This window comes from Acartia tonsa, chromosome 12 (genome assembly GCF_053477335.1).
Source record: "Acartia tonsa isolate MP-2025a chromosome 12, ASM5347733v1, whole genome shotgun sequence".
NCBI lineage: Eukaryota > Metazoa > Arthropoda > Copepoda > Calanoida > Acartiidae > Acartia > Acartia tonsa.
Genome location: NC_137271.1, coordinates 47,280,893 through 47,303,700, shown reverse-complemented (window position 1 = coordinate 47,303,700; position 22,808 = coordinate 47,280,893). Strand labels below are relative to the sequence as shown.

General features: G+C 33.3%; 1 protein-coding gene across 1 annotated transcript in view; it reads left to right on the top strand.

Moving 5' to 3' along the window:
• Positions 1 to 22,808, top strand: part of LOC145334319 (teneurin-m-like) — a 229,148-nt gene that overhangs the window by 159,312 nt on the left and 47,028 nt on the right. The window contains exons 23-38 of the mRNA XM_080179731.1: positions 9,024 to 9,135; positions 12,674 to 12,982; positions 13,293 to 13,378; positions 14,195 to 14,308; positions 16,784 to 16,916; positions 17,321 to 17,396; positions 17,774 to 18,045; positions 18,521 to 18,721; positions 19,169 to 19,267; positions 19,595 to 19,705; positions 20,029 to 20,229; positions 20,549 to 20,631; positions 21,090 to 21,184; positions 21,505 to 21,654; positions 21,998 to 22,621; positions 22,720 to 22,793. Of these exons, the coding sequence (XP_080035857.1) occupies positions 9,024 to 9,135; positions 12,674 to 12,982; positions 13,293 to 13,378; positions 14,195 to 14,308; positions 16,784 to 16,916; positions 17,321 to 17,396; positions 17,774 to 18,045; positions 18,521 to 18,721; positions 19,169 to 19,267; positions 19,595 to 19,705; positions 20,029 to 20,229; positions 20,549 to 20,631; positions 21,090 to 21,184; positions 21,505 to 21,654; positions 21,998 to 22,621; positions 22,720 to 22,793 (2,740 nt within the window). The remainder of the gene's footprint in view (positions 1 to 9,023; positions 9,136 to 12,673; positions 12,983 to 13,292; positions 13,379 to 14,194; positions 14,309 to 16,783; positions 16,917 to 17,320; positions 17,397 to 17,773; positions 18,046 to 18,520; positions 18,722 to 19,168; positions 19,268 to 19,594; positions 19,706 to 20,028; positions 20,230 to 20,548; positions 20,632 to 21,089; positions 21,185 to 21,504; positions 21,655 to 21,997; positions 22,622 to 22,719; positions 22,794 to 22,808) is intronic.

The window sequence follows — 22,808 nt, the reverse complement described above, 5'->3', positions numbered from 1 at the left end:
TGACAAGGTAAGAATTATTTTATTATCCACGGACAAGTGGTAACAGTGGTTGGGCGTGGCCTTGTGGGGGTCAGAATTGCAAGGGAGGGACTAATAAGGGAAGGCTCCACAATGACAAGGTAAGAATTATTATTTTATTATCCGCGGACAAGTGGTGACAGAGGCTGGGCGTGGCCTGGTGGGGGTCAGGATTGCTAGAGAGGGACCAACTAGGGAAGGCTTCACAATGACAAGGTAAGAATATTTTATTATCCGCGGACAAGTGGTGACAGAGGCTGGGCGTGGCCTTGTAGGGGTCAGAATTGCAAGAGAGGGACCTACAAGAGAAGGATTTACAATGACGAGGTGGGAATTATTTTATTATATGCAGACAAGTGGTAACAAAGGCTGGGCGTGGTCTTGTGGGGGTCAGAATTGCCAGAGAGGGACCTACAAGAGAAGGCTTCACAATGACAAGGTAAGAATTATTTTATTATCTGCAGACAAGTGGTGACAGAGGCTGGGCGTGGCCTGGTGGGAGTCAGAATTGCAAGAGAGGGACCAACTAGGAAAGGATTTACAATGACAAGGTAAGAATTATTATTTTATTATCCGCGGAAAAGTGGTGACAGAGGCTGGGCGTGGCCTGGTGGGGGTCAGGATTGCTAGAGAGGGACCAACAAGAGAAGGCTTCACTATGACAAGGTAAGAATTATTTTATTATCTGTGGACAAGTGGTGAGAATTTTATTTTCTGTGTTTTAGCTTTAGTATTCGTTCTTGTATTTTTTCTTTCTTTCTATGTTAGAGACAGGTTCACTAAGACTAGGTAAGGAATAGTTGTCTATCGCATCGTATTATAGACAGCTTTACGCGGATATTTAAATAAGAAATATAAGATTTAAACCATTGTTAGCATCGAGGGGCTATTTTATTATTTGTTGAAAATTGTTAGTAATACGATGCAATACATAATTTTTCATTACTACTGTGAACCGGTTCTAATCCAACGGATATTAATCGGTTTTGAAGCCACACTGGAAAAACCTTTGGCTGTCATGTAGCACTATTTATTATTTTGTTTAGTGTTTTAATTAATTAAGATTCCTGTTTCTTTAATTAAACTAGGATAATTATTATCCATAATTAGCGCAGCAATAGCTAGTTGTGATAAAAAATGAGAATAAGAAAGTGTTATGTAGTAGAACAATAAATAGACATATTTTCAGGGATCTAAAGGGATAAAACAATGGCTGATGAATTGATGTACATCCCCAATGATGATGCACAAGATTACCCCTTCTGTTGATTACAATTAGTTTGGACATTCAATTTAATTATCCAACAAATCAAAGTCCTCAAAGTTGTTAAGCTAATGAATAAGAAACGTTGTTATAAAACTTTGGGGTCTAGTGTAATAACCAGCCCAATGTCCCCATCCTACAGCCATTTCTTTAAAATCTTGCTCGCACATACGGACAAACAGACGTACCATCATGCCTTAACTGTACAGTAGCGATGCTACTAAAAAACAATCCAAGTTAATGAAGAAACGAACCGACATTTTTAAGATAATAAAACAAGAAATAGTATATGCAATAATCGCTAAGTAGCGAAGCTAAGCTGTATGGTTTGTCAGTGTGTCATTGTTCTAGTATTCATTGCAAGTTTGCTGTTATTGTTATCATTGAAGAACAGTACACAATAAAATATTTAAAAAGGGAGGAGGAGGACATTGGAATATAAATTACACCTAGTAAAGTACCCAAAGTTTTATAACCAACTTATCTTAATTGTTGACTTAGCAAGTTGGGATACTTATATTGATTTTTATGTGTGTGTCCAAACTTTTCTACCAATAATTTTAATCTACAGAAGTGGCAATTGGAGATGGAATGTATATCAAATTATCGTCCATTGTCTTATCCCTTAAGATCCCTGCATTTAAAAGTAAATTATAGAGCAGCTATGCTACGACAAACAGCTCAAGCTAATGAAAAAAACAACCCGAGCGATCAAGATCAAAAGTTAAAGCCATTTCAGGGATCTTGAGACACATATTATGCAAATAAAATTGAACATTAGAGTATACATTACACTGATACCCAAAGTTTTACAAACTGATTGAATTTAAAACTTTGGGGTACTTTTAATAAAAATTAATTGGAATATACAAACTACCAATAATTTAATTCTACTGAAGGGGTAATTATATTTACCATAATTGGGGATGGGCATCAATTTATCGTCCATTGTCTTATCCCTGTATATATCCTTCAATGGGGTTTAAAAGTTAAAACCATTAATTCACATGACAGACAATAAACTCAAACCGAACATTTTTTAATATTTTAGTTGGTGGATTTTTTTAACCCCGGATCCAATAAAATGACTTTTTTGTTTGTGAAACACTTTGTAACGTTATATATGTGTCGAAATGATTTTATCTACATTTTGTGTATCATCATTGGGGATGTGCATAGATTTATGATCCATGGTCCTATCTCTTAAGGTTTCACATAATAATAATTAGCTGTAAGGAAGTGGACTGAAATTATACTGGTACCCAAAGTTTCTTTGAGTACTTTGATTAGTTTTTACAAACCAATAACTTTGATCTAAGGAAGTAATTTATAATTTGTTTAGAAAATCCTAGTCATAATTATAAAAATTTCAGCTGTTAATAATCTGTTTCATTTATCATAAGAGAAACTCTTCCTTCTCTCTCTCTCTTCTCTCTCTCTCTCTCTTTCTTTCTTTCATCCATTCTATATGTCTTTTGTTCTATCTAAATTTAATTTTCCTTTTAAGTTTAATATCTGTATAAGGTACCAAGGGCTCGTTATTCAAAGGGGTATAGAAGAGGTAAAAAAGTAGCCTAAAACCATACCAGGACATAAATATTCTCTCATTCGTTGGCTTCATACCTTTTGATACTATATAAAACCTAGATTGATAGGTTTAAGCTAGCAGTGTCCAAATCTTTCAACCAATAATTATAATCGATCTAAGGGGAAATCATGTTTATCATCAATGGAATTGTACAGCAATTTTTCATCCATTTTTTATCCCAAACAAAGCATCTTTTTTATTTAAAGTATTAAGACACACAGAAAGAAGGCTAGAAGCATCATAAAATAAATAAAAAACCAAATGGACAAAATGGTCTCAATAAAACACAGGGACTTAAAGGGATAAGACAATGGCCGATAAATTGATGTACATACCCATTGATGATAAGCAAAATTACATCTTCTGTAGATTACAATTATTTGTTAAAACTTTTGGACACTCAACTTAATGAACCAACAAACAACAATTCCTTAAAAGTCCCCAAAGTTGCTAAGCCAACGTTATTTCAAAACTTTAGGGACTAGTGTAATAAACAGCCAAATGTCCCCTCCCTCTCTGAGATAAGCTGGTATTGGAATTGGCTTCATACAATAAGATACTAGATAGTTATATATCCCTTTTATTTTGATTGGACCGTTTTAAACCCCCCCCCCCCCCATCAAAAGAGGTTAGAGGTCTTCAGCTGTAAAGTCAGACAAATGACAATAAAATCAATAATATTGTGCATTTAGAACTTTCAAGACAAATGCTGTGCAATTAAAAGATAAGTTGTCATTGGGGATGTAAATATTTTTTGTTATACTTATGATGATATTTTGTGGCTTTTGGCCCAATTTTAAGCAATAAAGGAAATTGTTAAAATAAAGAGAGAATTTATGTTTTTCTATATATATAGACTTAAATTATGAACATACATTCTATAAGAAATAGAAACAGTATTGAAAAAGATTTAATCATTCTATTAGTTTACTGAATAACGTTGGTTATTTTAACAATTAATATTTAAGTAGATAAATATTTAAAAGATTGGACAATTCTTCAAAAATACCTAAAGTTTTGAGCCAACAAATAAGATATTGTGGTTATTAAACTCCGGGTTCTAGTTTAATTTACAGTCTAATGACCTTTCCCTCCCTGTAAAGATATAAAATCGTTGAAGGCTGACCGTCAAAAGAACAAATAAAATAAGATATAAAGTAGCTTCGCTACTAAAAAAATTACTTGTAATATATAAAGAATAAGCTATAAAAATTGGAAAGATTTTTAATGAATATAATAGATTTGAAATCTGCATAAAAATTTTAAGGAATTTTTATAAAATTAGTTTTTTGTATAATTCTTTATCTATAAGCGCAAATACAAATTAAGTTAAATAATTTTGACATCTGTGATCGGTGGATTGAAAACTATCTGCGCCCTGATTGGAGAAGTGACGTACATCATTCAACCAATTAGAGCGCAGGCAGTTTCCAATCCACCTATCCTATTGGTCAAAATTTATTAACTTAAATTGGATTTGCGCTTTTAAATAATGAATTATATAAAAAACGAATTTTATAAAAAATCCTTAAAATTTTATGCAGATTTCAAATCTATCATATTCATTAAAATTCTTTCCAATTTGTATAGCTTAATAAAGAACTAAGGAAAAAAAAACTTTGTAAAAAAAAGTGAAAAGTTTAAAAAGTAAGTTTAAAGATTACATTCTTTATCCCGTAGTATATGCAGATAAAATTTTAAAGAAAAAAATATTTTTTTTCATTTTAAAAATTGCATTAACCTTTGAAATGAGCCTAATTTTTGCTGGGGGGGGGGGGGGAGTTCTAACCATGTTTTTAACCTAACCTAACATGACCTAAAGTAATAAACCAAAAAAACTAAAATTACCCACTAATTAAATGGGGTAGGGGTTCTGAGCACGACAGGGCCCTTTGAGAAAAATTGGCAACGATTCTATTTTTTCATCCTATACCTATATAGATAAACCTTTATAGAAAAAAGTCTTTGATGTCCATTTTTTGTTAAGATATTCATAGAAAATATCTATATACCTGACCAGAGCCCATTATCTATAAACTTAATGAACTTATAATCCAGCAATTTCCGAGATTTTAAGTACATACCATACAAACAAACAAATTAATAAAAATATTAATTATTAATTTTCACTTTTATTGAGGACTCTTTTATAATGGAAGGTTAAATCATTTTCAGGGATCTTAAGGGATAAGACAATGGACAATGAATTGATGTACATCCTCAATTATGATAAATAAAACTACCCATTATGTAGATTTTAAGTATTCATCATTCATTTGGTACCCAAATTCAGAATTTTACACTCAAGAATTGGGAAAAACAAAAATTAATCGTCCAATGTCCTATCCCCATAGCCGTGAATAGAATTAATTGAATTAATATTGTCTGGTATGTTCGGCCTATATTTCATGTCTAACCAGGGAGGAAGGGAAGGGATATTGGACTATAAAGTTTTATATTTCTAATTCTTTGGCTTAAAATTTTGGGGACTGTAATTGTATTTTGATAAGTTCAGGGTCTAAATGTGTTAAGCATTATTTGTAATCTACAGAAGGGGTTATTTTGTGTATCATCATTAAGAATGTACATAAATTTATTGTTCATTGTCTTATCCATTAAGATCCCTGAATTGTTAAACATGAATGTCAGTAGGGTAGGGATGGTACAATAGAAGATAATTAATCTTCTAAGTTCCAACCTTTAAAAATATAAAATTCTGCCTTTGTTAACTGGAACTAGAGGGACATTTATTTGGTAATTAGGTGGTTTCTCGCAAAGTGCCTAGTCGAGTACAGAAAATCCTTATTTCAAAGTAAATTGTGAATGAGAGGCGTAGAGTTTTACTTTAGGTTAGGTATTATAAGGTACATGGTAGCCCCGTAGGGTTAAGCATGTTTTTAATTTATTTTAGATGTAAGAGGGGGGTCATGAGGGATAACACTTTTTGTAGAATTTTGAATAACTTACTTCTATATAAAACATTACTAAAATCTAATAATATATTTCTTAAATTAAAAAAAAAAACATTTTAGATTTTTAGCGAGAGGTATATTATGTTCAGTATAGGTAGCATTAATGATATTAAGTTTGGTGGTGTTCCATTAATTACTCTAAACTGTATATACGATACACAATTTTTCTTTATAATTTAGATTCTGTTTAAATTCAAGGAAAATGTGTCGCATTTACGTAGAGCTATAATGGAAATGATAAACAAAACACAACTTTAGCTTATTTCTTTTTTTTCAACACTTATATGGCGATTACTCTTGGGGGGTGGTGGTACTCTCACCCAAAATGGTTATAAACCTTCCCAGGCCCTTTGAGAAGATACATTGTAAAAGAGATCCTGTTACTTTTGCGTAAGGGATAGCGCACCTGAATTTTGATGTTTCCCATTATATCCAGGATTAATGAGCAGCCCTGCTCTTCAATTAATATTAAACCATGGATCTAAAGGGATAAGACAGTGGCCGATAATTTGTTTTACATCCCCAATCAGGATACACAAATTACCCTTTTGTAGATTAAAATTAGTGGTTGAAAGGTTGGACACTCATCTTAATGAAACAACCAATCAAAAGCCACCAAAGTTGGTAAGTCAATGAATAAGAAAACGTGATTATAAAGCTTTGGAGACTTGTGTAATAAACAGCCCAAAGTGTTGGTTCATTAAGTTGAGTGTCCACGAATTGTAATCAACAGAATGGAATATTCTTTGTATCATCATTGGGGATGTACATTAATTTATCGTCTATTGTCTTATCCCTATAAATCCCTGTAAATCTAGTATAGAAGATAGTTAATTTCTCATTATCATTAAATATGGGTGTCCATTCTATTCCACCAATAAAAAACATTTTAGTACTAATTCTGTAATTTAAAATAATCCAGGGATCTAAATGGATAAAACAGTGTCCGATAAATTGATATACATTCTTAATGATGATACACAAAATTACCCCTTCTGTAGATTGCAATTAGTGGTTAAAACGTTTAGACACTCAACTCAATGAACCAACCAATGGAAATTTAATGAAAACGAGTAAGAAAACGCTTTTATAAATCTTTGGGGACTAGTGCAATAAACAGCCCAATAATACAGCATCAAATATAAATAGCGTACTTACTACTTAGCTAATATAATATTTCTAAAATATGCTTTATTGATGGAATGTTAAGATATATTATAATTAAAATGCTCTGATATGATACTTCTATTTTAATACTTATCCAATATACTGTAATCTTTTTGTTGTTTTGTGCTGTTTAAGATCTTAAGAACGCCAAAATATAACATTATAACAGATTTATTTTTATAGTCATACAAAATTGTCTGTAATGCAATGCTACACATGATTTTTCAGTATGGCAGAGAACTGATTCTAATCCAGTGGATATTAATCAGTTTCGAAGCGATACTGAAAAAATATTCATGAAAATTTCTGACGAATAATGAAAATGTTTTAATATAGTAAAGTTAGAATATGCTAAGTAGTAAAATATTCTATAGTCAGCAGCCTACAAGTACAGGGGTATAGAGAAAAGTATATTACACCAGTCCCCAAAGTTTAATAGTATCGTTATCTTATTTGATGGCTTAATTACTTTGGGGACTTAAATAAATTTTGATCGGTTGGTTTATTAAGTTGTGTTCAAACGTTTCAGCCACTAATTTAAATCTACAGAAGGGGTAATTTTGTGTATCATCAATTGATCGTCCATTGTCTTTTCCCTTTAGATCCCTGATAAATATAACGATGATTTTTCAGTGTGTCTATAAACCGGTTCTAATCCAGCGGATATTAATCGGATTCAAAGCTATACTGGAAAACTAATTTACCTATTCTAAATTCTTGATATGCATCTTTGCAAAAAAGTTTTTAAACTAATTAAATTATTACGTTAATTTAAACAATCAGCTTAATAAAAAGCGTAGCTTCAATATAGTTTTATTTTGTCTGTCCGTCAGTCTGTAATGATACGGAGGAAATATGATTTTCTCGGGTGCTATTTAAGTTAGATTGTTGTTTGTTACAATAAGAGCATCGAGTATGTAATATAATATACTTCGTCCGTCGGTCTCTTAGTAATGCAACAAAAGACGAAATGTTTATAATAAAAGGTCCCGTGATTATTTATCATATCTTTCTATCTCACACTTATGAACACCAAACATCTGATCTACAGCAAACTTTGTCTGTTTGTACATTCATTATTTATGTGCTTATGGTTATATGTTTCTTTGTTGACGGGTTTAATTTTTTTTGCAACCAGATATTTGCGAATATATGTATATGTATCTGTTAGCATTTAATGTACATCTAATAGTTATTAATCGCATCGTATTATAAACAGCTTTCCGCGTAGATTAAAATGAAAATTATGAGATTAAAATCAGTATTAAAACGGTATTGATATTACGATTTTTCCGGTGAGTATTAATCAGTCTCGAAGCCATATGGGAAAACACAATACGTACTTTTAAACGTTCATGATATATGTAGAAAATACTCGCTATTAAAATAATTGCCTATAAGCACTTTTAGATATTGTTCATTATTAAGGCCAATTAAATTTTACTACTTTTAAATCAGCAGTTTATTAAATATAAATTAAAATCAATTAATTTTAAAAATTAATATGACATTCATTAAAAATAAGTATGACATCATTTTTCGTAGATTGTGTAAACTTAATGGATATTGAGATCTTAAGCTTCAGATAGACAGACAGAAAATGTTCTACTTTGTGTTGTAGACTAGCGACTGCGCCCCTAAGATGTTAGAGGTCGTAGAAAAATAGCATAACCTATATTTAAACTATCCCTGGTCAATGGAGAAGCTTCCCTAAAACGAAATAAAGAACTCAATTGGTTCAGTAGTTACCGAGATCATAACAGACAGACAAAAACCTTACTACTTTATATATCAGGATTTCAGCTTATTGTTACTTGCGGCAAAGAAGGAGGGGATAATGGACAGTAAATTTATTGATATCCAAAGTTTTATAACCATTTTATCTCTAACGGTTGCTATAAAAGGTTGGGAACTTTAGTTAAAATTCAATTGTTTGGTTCCAAACTAGTAGTGTCTGAACTTTTCAACCAATAGTTGTAATTGTTTTTTTATTAATAAAATGATTACTTTTCAGGGAAGACGGTTGGTTTGATATATTAGTGAACGGAGGGGGCTCGGTTACCCTACAGTTTGGAAAGAGCCCGTTCCCCCCAATATCACAGACGGTCTACGCCCCTTGGAATCAGGTAGTTCTTGTTTTATTCGGCCCCTCGGGTCTAACAAAACTGGTTTTGATTTTAATTTTAATATCCACGGAAAGTTGTCTTTAATAAATTGATAAATAACTTTTCCAATATGAAAACCTTTTTATATCTGCTGGATAAGAACCCGTTCTCAGCAATACCGAAAATCGTATTACAGACAATTTTCCACGAATATTGAAATAAAAAACATAAAATTAATACCCTCTTTTATTAGCTCGGGCTAACAAAATCATACTAATTTGGGAAAAAAATCAGCTTTATATTTTGAACTAAAGCTAAGAAAATACCCCCCCCCCCCCCAATAGTATTTTGGTTGGACTGACGGACAGACAAAGTGAATTGTGGATTAGCTTAGGTACTAAAAAATAACATGTGTGATTTTTTCGGGGTTAAGATGGGTTAAGTCTTCATCGATATATTAACAATCCAATGGATATATTATTACTTGGATGTTGAACCAGAATTTCAACTACCCTGATAAAGTGATACTCACAGCTGGCTAAAATACCCTTCATTCACCCTTTTTATCCCATATCCTCCACTCCTGCTGGATGAAAGAACTGACCAATAAATGAGGTACATGTTAGCTACCTAAATTGAAGACAAATTTCCCCTGTCAATATATCCACGTATATCCTATATCCATTATAATAATCCTTTATTTTACGTGCTACTGGTTCTAATCATAACTATAATCCGATCAAGGAATTATAACACAAACCAATACATATATGTATACTCTGTTAATAGGTTTATACACATACTTCTTACCAAAAAGTACCCAAAATCTTTGGGTACCTTTATTGAATTTTGCCTGGTTTGTTTAAAACTTTTTTTCATTTTTCATCATTGGGGATGTATATCAATATATTGTCCATTGTCTTATCCCTTTATATCCCTGGATTAAATGTGTATTTAAGCATATTTTTGGTATGTTGAAAACTTTAGTAAAGTCTTAATGTTGTTATTATGAAAATAATGATGATTCGCGCATAAATACAAACCACAATCCTATTAATATCCTACACAATTTGTTTGTTGAGTTATAGATCTAATATTTTATGGATAAGACAATCAATAAAGAGATTGAAAATTACATGACATCCATGAAAGTAGAAACAAAATTGTATTTAAACTTAATGCTAAAATGATCGGACATGCTTACATTTTAAGGACTTGATTTCTAGAGATGCGTTCTTGATATATTGTACTTTGTTGTCCTACAATCATTGTAGTATAATTGTACAATAGAATTTTTTTGTCAATTAAGTTAAAAATCAACGTAGACGTTCGGACATTTTGGCAACGGTTATAGAGTTGTTACGCTTTCTAAATCGTACCTAGTTTTTATAGGAATCACTATGCAAAGTTTGAAATTTATAGGACAGTTCTAACATGCTTATTAATGATATATTTACAGTTTTGCTTAAAACTATACAACTTGTAATTATTATTCCTAGCCAATAATAAAAGAATCTACTCCGAAATATTAGATCTAATATATGGATTAATACAGAAATAATATACATAATTATTATTATATTATAGCGTTAACTTAGCTTCGCAAAAGAACCTCTTTTCCAATATGGCTTCAAAACCAAATAATATCCTCTGGATTAGAACTGGTTCTCAGCCATACTGAAAAATCATGTATAGCATTGTATTACTGACAATTTTCCACGAATATTAAAATAAAAATTATTAGCCCGAGCTTTGGTTTTAATCTTTTAATTTTTCATTTTAATATCCGCGGAAGAAAGCAAAACTAAAAGTATTTTGAAAACACCAAATTTGCATGATGTATACATTACTTGGGCATTTATTATTAGAGTCCTTATACATTCATTGCAATAAATACAGGGGTCTAAAGGGATAAGACAATGGGCGATAAATTATTATACATCCCCAATGATAAAACACCAAATTTGCATGATGTATACATTACTGAGGCATTTATTATAAGTCCTTATACATTCATTGCAATAAATACAGGGATCTAAAGGGATAAGACAATGGATGATAAATTATTATACACCCACAATGATATAAAATCTAAATATCAATGATGTATACATTACTGGGGCATTTATTATTAGTCCTTATACATTAATTGCAATATATACAGGGATCTAAAGGGATAAGACAATGGACGATAAATTGTTATGCATCTCCATGCATACAACAAAATTACCCCTAAAAATATTATTAGAATTTTTTCTCCATTAAAATTACCTTTTTTAATCAACCAGGAAGGGAGGGGACATTGTACTGTAAATTATGAGTGTACCCAAAGTTTCATACTTCCTTTCATTTAATTTTAATTTTAAAACTAGTAGTGTCCAAACTTTTCAACCAATAATTGTAATCTACAGAAGGGGTGATTTTGTTCAACATCATTTGTAATTCTTTGTCTTATCCCTTAAGATCCCTGCTTTTAACAAAATAATGGAACGACCGTTTTCTCCTTTCTGACACTTTACCCTTTATGAACTAATAATAAAAAGCAGATACCAATTACAGTCAGATTAACCAGCGGGTGGGGGGGGGGGGGGGAATATAAAAAATAAATATGTGTGTTGTTTTCGTTTTAGGGGTGACAAAGGATACAGGGAGGGGGGAGGGAACATTGGGCTGTTTATTACACTAGTTCCCAAAGTTTTATAATAACGTTTTCACATTCGTTGACTCATCAATTTGATTTGGTTGTTTCATTGTTGAGTGTCTAAATGTTTCATCAAACTCTTGTATTTTGTGTATCATCATTGGGGACGTACTTCAATTTATTGGCCACTGTCTTATCCCTTTAGATCCCTTGTCACTATTTATTTGCACATGGTTCTTTGTAGTTGATGAATATTGTGTTATTCTATTGATTTATGCAATTATTTTCGTTTTTTAAACAAATGTCTATTTTTATTCCGATAAAAAAAATAATAGTACAGACCATGCAGGAAGGGGACATAGGAATGTAAATTACACTGGTATCCAAAGTTTTATAACCACGTTATTTTATTCGTTGGCTTAAAAACTTAGTGTTTGTTCCAAACTATAGCTCTCAAACTTTATCTATATTTTTAATCTACAAAAGGGGTTATTTTGCTTTCAATCATTGGGGAATTTATTGTAAATCAGTATTTTTTCTCAAAAAAAAACATTAAAGAAGTAGAAATGTTATGAAAAATTATAAGAAATATTATATAAATATAATACAAATATAATATAAATATAAGTAGGTAGCCTAAAACTTGCAACATGAGTGCAAACCTTTCCTGAAATTTATAAATATTGGACAATTGGTTTAGCCGTTTTAGAGATAGTAAGGGACAGTTTTACATAAGCACCCAACTACTTAGGTATGAAGAATTCATTCTAAAAACAATTTTCGTTTATCAGATGATAAACTGTAAAGGAGGACCGTATAGGTTCAGTTGTTAGCGAGATCCTTAGTTACAGACAGACACACAGAGATCCTGTTACTTTTAAATATGGTTAATTTGTTCTAATGATTTTATTATTTTAGATTGTTGTCTTGGACCCAGTAACGATGCGAATGTCGCGCAACAAGGACAAGAGCGGCGTAAGTGGCGCGCAAAATCCAGAGAATGCCGCGCTTTCTGTTTCAAGCGCGTGTCTGTACCACGACCACGTGACCATCCAGCCCATTGTCATTGCTTCCCGCCAATTTCCCTCCTCCGTTGTGACGTCATCATCTGGCGAGGAAAATGGCGGCGAAACGGCGGTGGTGGCCGAGTCGCAGGCGGTGTACGAGGTGCTGCAGATACCCGCCACGGCTGTTAAGTTGGTCCACAGCTCCCCGCGTAGCAAAGGAAATTAATTAATTTGTTTTGGATTTGTAAATGGTTATTGATCGCTTCGTCTTATAGACAGTATTCCGCGGATAGAAAAATAAAACATCAAAAGATTAAAACTTCGGGGATAACAAAACTGATATTAACTTATTTTAATATTCGTAGAAAACTGTCTGTTATAGGATGCTATACTTGATTTTTCAGTATAGTTTCGAACCGGATAATGATCGGTTACAATCATACTGAAAAAAAGTTTTCCTTGTGATTCCAAATTCCAATTTTTATATGCATAAACCTAAACAAATTAATTTTAAAAAATTGTGTACAGGATTTTTCTCAACAGTTCAACTACAACTGACCCCAGAGAAAATTCCAAATGAGCTCACCAAAGTTTATCTCAAAATTACCATCGAAGGAAAATTTTCATTAGTTTTTAAAAATAGCAAAAAAAGCATTCCGGGACCTATTTGAAGCTTCCCTGAAACAGAGTACTCTAGCGTTATAGTAGACAAAATAAAGCTTACTACTTTATATAATAGGCTAGGATTTTAATCTAAATCAAAAAGGGACAGATGTTTTTGAGATCTCTAAGAGCATAGGTACTGCTAATTCAAGCCTGTCATTTATGAGATCTTAAAAGACGTACACATTTTTTATACTGACAAACATACATACAGCAACTTTAATAAAATAACTGTAAGAACAAAGAAATGGAATAAGTAAACATCTTGTCTCTAGGGGTCAGGGTGGAAAAAGCTTAACATAAAAACATGTTTAAACAACACAAATTATAAACATTAGGGTGCAGCAATAAAGATAATTTGAATTAATATATTCATAGAAAATACAATAATAATTAAGGGACAGACTGACGTTATCTAATTCATTGTGTCCAAACTTTTTCACTAATAATTTGATCTATAGAAGGTGCGCCCTTTCAGCTGCGCTACTTTTAATATTAATATATTATTAGCATTAGAGGAGCTGGACTCTACACTTATAAAAGAAGGACAAAAAGTTCTATAAATTAAAAGAAAGAAACGGAAAAAAGAGAGAGCGAGCAAGAAATTTAGAAGAAGGGTCAATAAAAGTATTTACATTGGTACATAAAGTTTTCTAACCACATCCTCTAATTCGTTGGTTACAGCTTTTAATTGTAATCTACAGAAGGGATAATTTTGTTTATCATCATTAGATAAAGTTTGAAACTAATGAAAAAAAATAAAAACAGGCGAAATGTTTGAAAAAACCTTTGAGGCGGAGCCTAATCTGAAGCATACCTACAGTTGGAGGGGAGTCAACTATTATAGACAAAGGGTCTATGGAGCCACCCAGGTTTTAGTCAGGTGAGTGATACTCTAGTATTTTTAAGGTTGTTACTCTATTGGCTTTAATTCTTTATTATCACGGAGGGAGTTGACATTGGGCTGTTTATTTCACTAGTCCCCAAAGTTTTCTCAATCGTAGGGATTACAACATTATAAGGGAGATCGAACTTTGATTGGTTGGTGCATTAAGTTAAGTGTTCACACGTTTCAACCACTAATTTTATTCTACAGAAGGGGCAATGATTTGGGATGTACATCAATTTATCTGCCATTGTCTTATTTTTTTAGATCCATGTTATTTTTATCCTACTATTTTAAAGTAGCTACCTATGCAATTAAAAAGTTTTAAGGACATAAAAGATAGTTCCCAAAGGTTGAATTTAAAAGAAATTATATTTGAAAATGTAATTACTTTTATTTGTTAGCAATTCGTAGAAAGTGTATAATTTATTCCTACATCTGACTGTCTGTTAGTCTTTATTTTATTACATAAGTTCAAAGTAAATGCTTAAGTTTTAAAAACATTTCCAGTATGGCTTAGAAACCGATTAATATCCGCTGAATTAGAACCGGTTCTCAGCCATACTGAATAATCCTGTATCGTATTATAGACAATTTTTCACGAATATTAAAATGAAAATTATAACCATTATTGTTAGTTCTGAGGGGAAGTTTTTCATTTTAATATCCGCGGAAAACTGTTTTTTTCTGTATTTAATTATCCTAAAACATGTCTTTATCTGTTTAAATAAGTTTAAGTGTAAAAGCTCAACTTTTAATTACACAACCTTAGTTACTACTTGCTATTATGGCGAGCTCAAAAGTGGTGACTCAAAAAAACTTATTTTCTTTAGATATTATTCTGCTTTTTTGGGCATAAACTAGTATAATACCTTCTGAAGGCTTATCTATAATATCTTAAATCCATTCTGAGACCTCAGTGATGATTCCCTAAAAAGGAGAACTCAAGCCTTTATGTCAGAGATCTAAAGGGATAAGACAACGGCTAATAAATTGATGTACATCCACCCATTGATGATACACAAAATAACCTTTTTTGTAGATAACATTTAGGGGACTGGTGTAATAAACAGCTCAATGTCTCCTCCCTCCCTGACTTAATATACCTAAAGGATGTTGTCATCTTTGCATAACTCTTTCAATTTTCTCCCTTTTTTTGTGGTTGTGATTTTGTAGCACCTTTTTCGGGTAGAAAGTCTTTTATTAACCTATTACTCTACAGTAAATGGGTAAAAACTAATTTATTTGATGCTATTGGTAAAATTGGATTCTAGAGTGTTGGGAGGGGATAGGGATATTGTTACTAAAGTAAAATCTGTTTTTCCTCTAAAATAAATTTTTTTTGTACTGTGTCTGTATTTATTATTAGCGGCTGTGCCCCTAGCATCTAGGGGCTCTGTAATAAAAGGTGTAAGAAATGAGTGCAAAGATAGCCTTAAACCACCACAAGGCTTTAATATAGAGATAAAATAGCCTAAAACCAGCCTGGGATCTATGTAATTTCAGTACCTTTGGAAATCCTAAGCTTCATACAAAAACCTTACTGCTTTATATAACAAAGAAAATAATGGCAGCTTTTACAGCATAAAATTTGGAGACAGAATAGTTTTCTTGGGTGTATTTAAGTAATAAGAAAAATAAAGCTTTGCAGACGAACATCCAACTACTACTGTAAACCTTTACGATTTATTTTTCTTAACAAAGTTCCCTTCCATTTTGTATTACATTTTTACAACAAGTCTCAAAGTGAGGGAAAGTTGATGTTTTTGTAATGGTGTGCAAACGTTTCAACCACTAAATATAATCTACATAAGGAGTAATTTTTGTATCATCATTGGTGATATATTGTACAACAACTTTTCGACCATTGTCTTATCTCTTTAGATCCCTGGATATTTGTGATGTGCTAATCTGTGGAAATGGTTGCACACCTTTTGTAATTTATAGTAAATTATTTGTTCGTGTAAATAAAGGAAAGTAAAAACATGAATGAGAAAAAGAATATTATTATAACTTTTATTTGGCTACTCTTGAATTCATATACCTTTTCATTGTTTTTATTTTCTAGCGGATACGCCCCTGGAGGTTTCAAGGGGGAGGGGATAAGTTGACTCTACCTTATAATATTAAAAAATAATGGGGGTTCAATATATTCTTTGGCGGATTCCTTTTGAAAGAGTTATGGTAGTCTCCATCACCCTCCAAATTAGCATTAACCTTCCCTAAAAGCTTCACTGTAGGAGAGTAAACCATACCAGTGCAGCGAGATCCTTCTGTACAAAGAGTCAGACTCACAGACACTCTATTACTTTTACACTAGGATTATCCATCTACGCAATCTAATGACTACACAGTAGAGTAAACCAATAGAGTTGAATTGGGTTAAATAACTGCATGTCCCCACCCCGTGGACTGTGGCCGACTTTCAATTGAGTATCTAACTATCTATTCTATATCTATCTATCTATCCAGGGTGGGCTACGAGTACCTGGGGTGTCCAGGTATAATCTGGAACACCAGAAGTAGCCAGGTGTCGGGGCTGGATCTGCCTGTTAGCAACATTGGCGGCTGGGATCTGGATATCCATCATAGATACAACTTCCAGGTTAGATTTAATTAAAAGGGAAGGGGGACAAGTTGACTTTTAATTTTAGTTTTTTTAGTTATTTTTGTAAATGGAGATTATTTTCCTTTTACCCTTCTCTAAAAGTGTTAAAAACCTTTCGTAAGTAGCTTCACTGTAAAGAAGAACCATATCGTTCCAACGGTTTATAAAAGCATGTTGCTTTCAGTATGAATGGAAAAAGTAGGTGGGGATGTTGTTCGCCACTCCACTTACAATTTTAGTTTTAAGGGTTGGGGGTTATTTTTTATTGTGGCCGTGGAGTTACCTTTCCCAAAATAGTTAAAGCCATTTCGGTCCAGCGGTTTACAAATCCTTTTCTACACAGACGTAATCATAGACATACAGACAATCAAAAATGGGTCAAGTTGAATATTAATATTTAGGATGGTATTATGTACCGTGGTGACGGAACAAATGTATTTCTGAAAGATGCACCTTCCCTCGTTTTTACAACTCTAGGCATTGTTATAACTATACATAATTATTATTATGATCAGTTGCTTCGTCCCTAGCATCTAGAAAACTACACCCAAAACATGTTAAAATTTTGACTATTAGAAACTTAGGGTACTTTTATACAACTTTTATAAATTGGGATCAAGCAAGTGGTGTTCAAACGTTTCAACCAATGATTTAAATCTACAACAGGGAATTTTGTTTATTATCATTGTGGAACTATATAGTCAATTGTCTTGTCCCTTAAGATCCCTTAGTGTTATTGATTGCTTCTACTATAATACTAATACCATTAAAAGCAAGTGCCTAAAATATCAGCAATATATTCCATTTTTAACATCTTTAATATGAATCTATTGTTATAAAATGAACCAAATTAGGGGACGGCAAACGCCGTGCCTACGTCTGCCCGCATTGCGACGGTTTCGCCAGCCACCAGCGGCTGCTAGCGGCCAGCGATATTGTAGCCGCTCCTGATGGTTCGCTGTACGTGGCCGATTTCAACCTAATCCGCCGAGTTTTCCCCGATAGCCGGGTTCGAACCCTGCTTCAATTGAACGCAACTAGCGTGGCGCTTAAATATCATTTGGCGGTCAACCCTAAGACTGGTGATCTGTATGTTTCGGACCCGCAGGGCTATAGGATTTTACAGGTAGGACAATAATCTTTTATTTAAATATCTTCAGCTACTTTTTAATTCATCTACGAAGCTATTCAATCTATTTATTCATTATACGTCCATTTATTAATAATTCAATCTTGGTCAATATAATATTCTTAAGTCTATTGACCCATCTATTCATCCATCTTTCCATTTATCTTACTATTTATCCATCTATCTATTCACCCATCCATCAATTCATCTATCAATCTATCCATCTACATATTCAATTCAGCCATCTATCTATCCATTTAACAACTCATCTATCTATCTATCTATCTAACAATTTATTTATCATGAACATTGAATTAAGGTATTAAACACTTAAGACCCAAGAAACCCTATAACCAACTGGCCACTATAATAGGTTCAGTGGTTAGCAATATCCTTTGGTACAGACAGACAGACAAACAGACAGGCCGAGATCCTGTTACTTTATTACCTATAAAGATGAATTTAAATTTAGGTATTAAACACCGAAGATCCTAGCAACCCTATAACCAACTGGGCCACGATAATTGGCGGGCAGGGTCAATGTCTGCCGGGCGATGAATTGAGGTGCGGCGACGATCATTTGGGGCAGCGGGCGCAGCTGATCCAGCCCAAAGGGTTGGCGGTCACTGCGGAGGGACATATTGTCTTTGTGGATGGGACTACAATCAGAAAGGTCAGTTTTTTTTGTCGTTTTATAATATGTCAATAAAGGAAAATATTTTTTTGTCTTATGTAGCTCTAAAATGTGTACAAAAAAGTCATTTTAATTTCGTTATGATCCCCTATGATAATTAATATAATTACCCCTTTTCTATATTAAGTTTGTTGGTTAAATGGTTAGATACTAGAAGTTTTGGTACCAACTAATGTTACCTAATGTTTCCTAATGTTTTTAGTCAACGAATAAGATAACGTTTTTTTTTTATAAATCTTTGATCAGTGATTTTTACAGTCCTATGTCCCCTCCCTTCCTATATATTAAACTTTATTTTATAGTAAGCTGTGTTACGTTGTTTAACCGTCCTTGTTTTTCCAGTATGGCTTCGGAACCGTTGGATTAGAATCGGTTCGCAGCTTTATGATATCTGTTGAAAGCTGTCTATAATACGATTTAATTTAGGTTGACGGACTAACAGGGATAATCACAACCTTAGTTTCGCAGCATTTACAAGAAAGGGAACTTAAGAATATTCCCTGTTCTGGCACTTATGATTTGAAGGTAACGTTTGATTTATCTAGTTTTGATTTATTTGTAGGGATCTAAAGGGATAAGACAATGGCCGATACATTGATGTACATTCCCGATGTTGACGCATAAGATTACCCCTTTTGTAGATTACAATCAGTAATAAAAACTCGACCTAATGATAATTCAAAATTCAATAAAAGCCCCCAAAGTTTGTTAAGCAAACGTATAAGAAGACTTTATTATAAAACTTTGGGGACTAGTGTAATAAACATCCCATTGTTATTTATCATGTATAATCAAATACAGTTTGAACTTCAGGACAAAGGACATGCAGTCAATAAAGGCTTTTCATTTTAGGATGTTACCCTGGGTTGGCCGACAAAGCTTGACATCAATCCGCTGGATAACACAGTTCATTTCATCGACGGAAATGTTATTCTTAAAATAACGAATGATAACTTTTTGAAGGTAGGATATTTTTTACTAAGTGAAGATTTTTTATAATTCTAATTAGGGTCGTTTCGAATTGTTAGAATTGTCCTATCGAATTTAAACTATGTATGTTGATTACTATAACAGTTAGTTACTATTTCAGAAGCGTAGCAACTTTATTGTCATATAGGGCTATGAATCTTTCAATGTTTCCTATCTCCCTGCTTTTAACATAATTTTTCATGTTATTATAACTTATTTTCCAGTATGGCTTCGAAACCGATTGAAATTTTAAATTTTTCATTTTAATATCCGCAGAAAACTGTCTATAATACGATGCAATAAATAACTTATTACAGGTTTCCGCTGGTAGGCCGCTGCACTGCGGTCGGCCCGAATCCGCCTACTACAACAACTATGCCGCCTACACCACCCTAGTCTCGCCGCAGGCCATAGCCTTCTCGGCGAACGGCGAGATGTATATCGCGGAGTCGGATTCCAAACGGATCAACCGGATTTCTATGGTGGGAACGGATGGAAGGATCAGTGTTTTTGCAGGAAGGATGAAAGATTCAAATTCAATTTTGGATTGATATGGTTTTAGTCTTTGTTTTAGGCAAATAAATTTTTCTACATCCCCAATGATGATAAACTAAATTACCTATTTTGTAATTCCAACTAGTAGTTGAAACTTTTAGACACTCAACTTAATGAACTAACCAATCAAAATCCATGTAAAGTTCCCAAAGTTAATAAACCAATGAATAAGAAAACATTATTATAAAACTTTGAGGACTAGTGTAATAAACAGCCCGATGTCCCCTGACTCCCTGACATTATTGTATTTGAATGCCTTTTCTTTCATGATAAAATTTAGGACGAGATTCTAAGTGTAATTGTCAAGAGGCTAGCTGTGATTGTACTAGCAGTACAAATCATTTGGCAGTACAAACTTTGTTCAGGTAGAGTATTACATTTTAAGAATTATTGTACTAACAGTACTTAAGATACTTTAAGCACAATAAATTTCTTTGAACATAAATACTTTTTATTTTTTAGCTAGTATTGTACTAGCAGTACAAATCATTTGACTGTACAGATTTTGTTCAGGTACTGGAAGTACAATTCTAGGATAGTACTAGCAGTACAAATTTTTTTTTTGAGATGGGAGATGAGTTACACATCCAGCAAATTTTTACAAATTTTTTATTACATTAGCAGTACAAATTGTTTTTAATTGTACTAGTAGTACATATTTTTTTATTGTACTGGCAGTACAAATTGTATTTACTAGCAGTAAAAAATATTTTTAGTTGTACTAGCAGTACAACTAATAATTTAAAAATGTTACCTCTTATCCACCTAAATTCACCTATATATCTATTAATCTTTTGATCCATCTCACTATTTATCTATCTAGATATATATCTGGAGTTGCCTGCAGCCCAGATGGTAAAGTACATGTGAGCGACCAAGCTAACTATATGATCAGAACCATCCAAAAACAAATTCCAGGTAAGCTTAAAGTATTTTACCTAGAGGTCCTAGGAATTCTAAATTCAAATGAATAGGATAATCATATCACGCAAAAAACAGCATGCATTAAATGGACGGTCAGACCAAACCTAATTATAAAATGGTTCCCTTTTAAAATATTTAACAAACAGATAAACATTATTTGACTCTTAAAGCAATTACCAAGTTTATTCCTCCGCCCCACAAACAGACATACATACTTTAATTATTTTTTTAAGGAATGGACTCGAACGGCAATTAACAAGTGTATTCACCAGTCCTAAAAGAGACGTACATTTTTTAATTATTTGTTTTTTAAGGCATGGACTCGAACGGCAACTACCAAGTATATTCGCCCGCCCACCAAGAGACGTACATCTTCAACAAATTTGGCCTCCATATGGAGACTATAAACATGGCGACTAGAGAAACTGTTTACAAGTTTGCATACTCCGTTAGTACTAGTTCAGGTAAGTTAACCGCTGGACCGATATGGTCCTCCTTTACAATGTAGCTTCTCAATGTCAATGTATAATAAAGTAACAGGATGTCTGTATGTTTGTCTCTGTTTGTCTATGTATGTAGCTTAAGATCTCAGAGAAACTTTTTACAAGTTTGCTACTCCGTCAGTACGATTTCATCCCCTTTACCTCAACCCCTCCCCTCCTGCAGCATGAACGAACTGACCAACAAACGTTGTTCATGTTAGCAACCTATATTAACAACAATTTTCCCCTGTCACATAATACCCACATATATTCAACATCCAATACTTAAAAATTCCAAACTTTTCAACCAATGATTTTAATCTAGGTGTGCTAGTCTCCGTGACCGACTACGCTGGAGGGAAGCTCAGCATCCTTCGCAATTACGCGGGCCAGGTAGAGGCAATCAAGAATCCGCAAGGCGACAAGTTCACGTTGACGGTTGACCGCAAACACCTACTGCGGTCATTCGCCTATGACACCGACAACAAAAACAGTGTTCAATTTGAGTATGACCGGTCAAAAGAACTTTTGCGGTCAAGGACCGATCCGGATGGGAATAGCCGCGTGTATGCATATGACCGCAATGGACGTTTGGAGCGTGTCACACTCCCCACTGGGGAAGTGATTGTCCTGACGTCAGATATATCCATTGACGGCGCTATTGTGAATATTACTAGAAATGAGCATAAAGTATCTCTACTGATACAGAAGAGTTTTGTCCAGAAAACGTCAGGGAACGGCGAAACGGTTGTGGAAGTTATTCAGAAAGAATCAGACAAAGGTTACAACGTACAAACCAGCGGAGGTCACAGGATAGTCCTTCACACAAGTCCCTACGTCTTGTTGGAGCAGGGCCGGGGTCAACAAAACTTGGATGCTGCTGGTAGCAACACAGCCCCAGGACTGGCAGAAAGCTTCCCAGTTGCTTCGTCACAACATCTTTTGACAGGTTGGTGAAGTTTTGTTGTTTTTTCCTCTGTCAATATATCATTTATTTGTTGTTGTAATTGTATTTTTCACATTTAAATATATATATTTTTTTACCAGGAAAAGAATCTTTGAACCGACTGTCTTGGGAGTACTACTCCAGTGAACCTGATGTACCCTCACAATATGCTAAGGTAGGATTTTTAAAA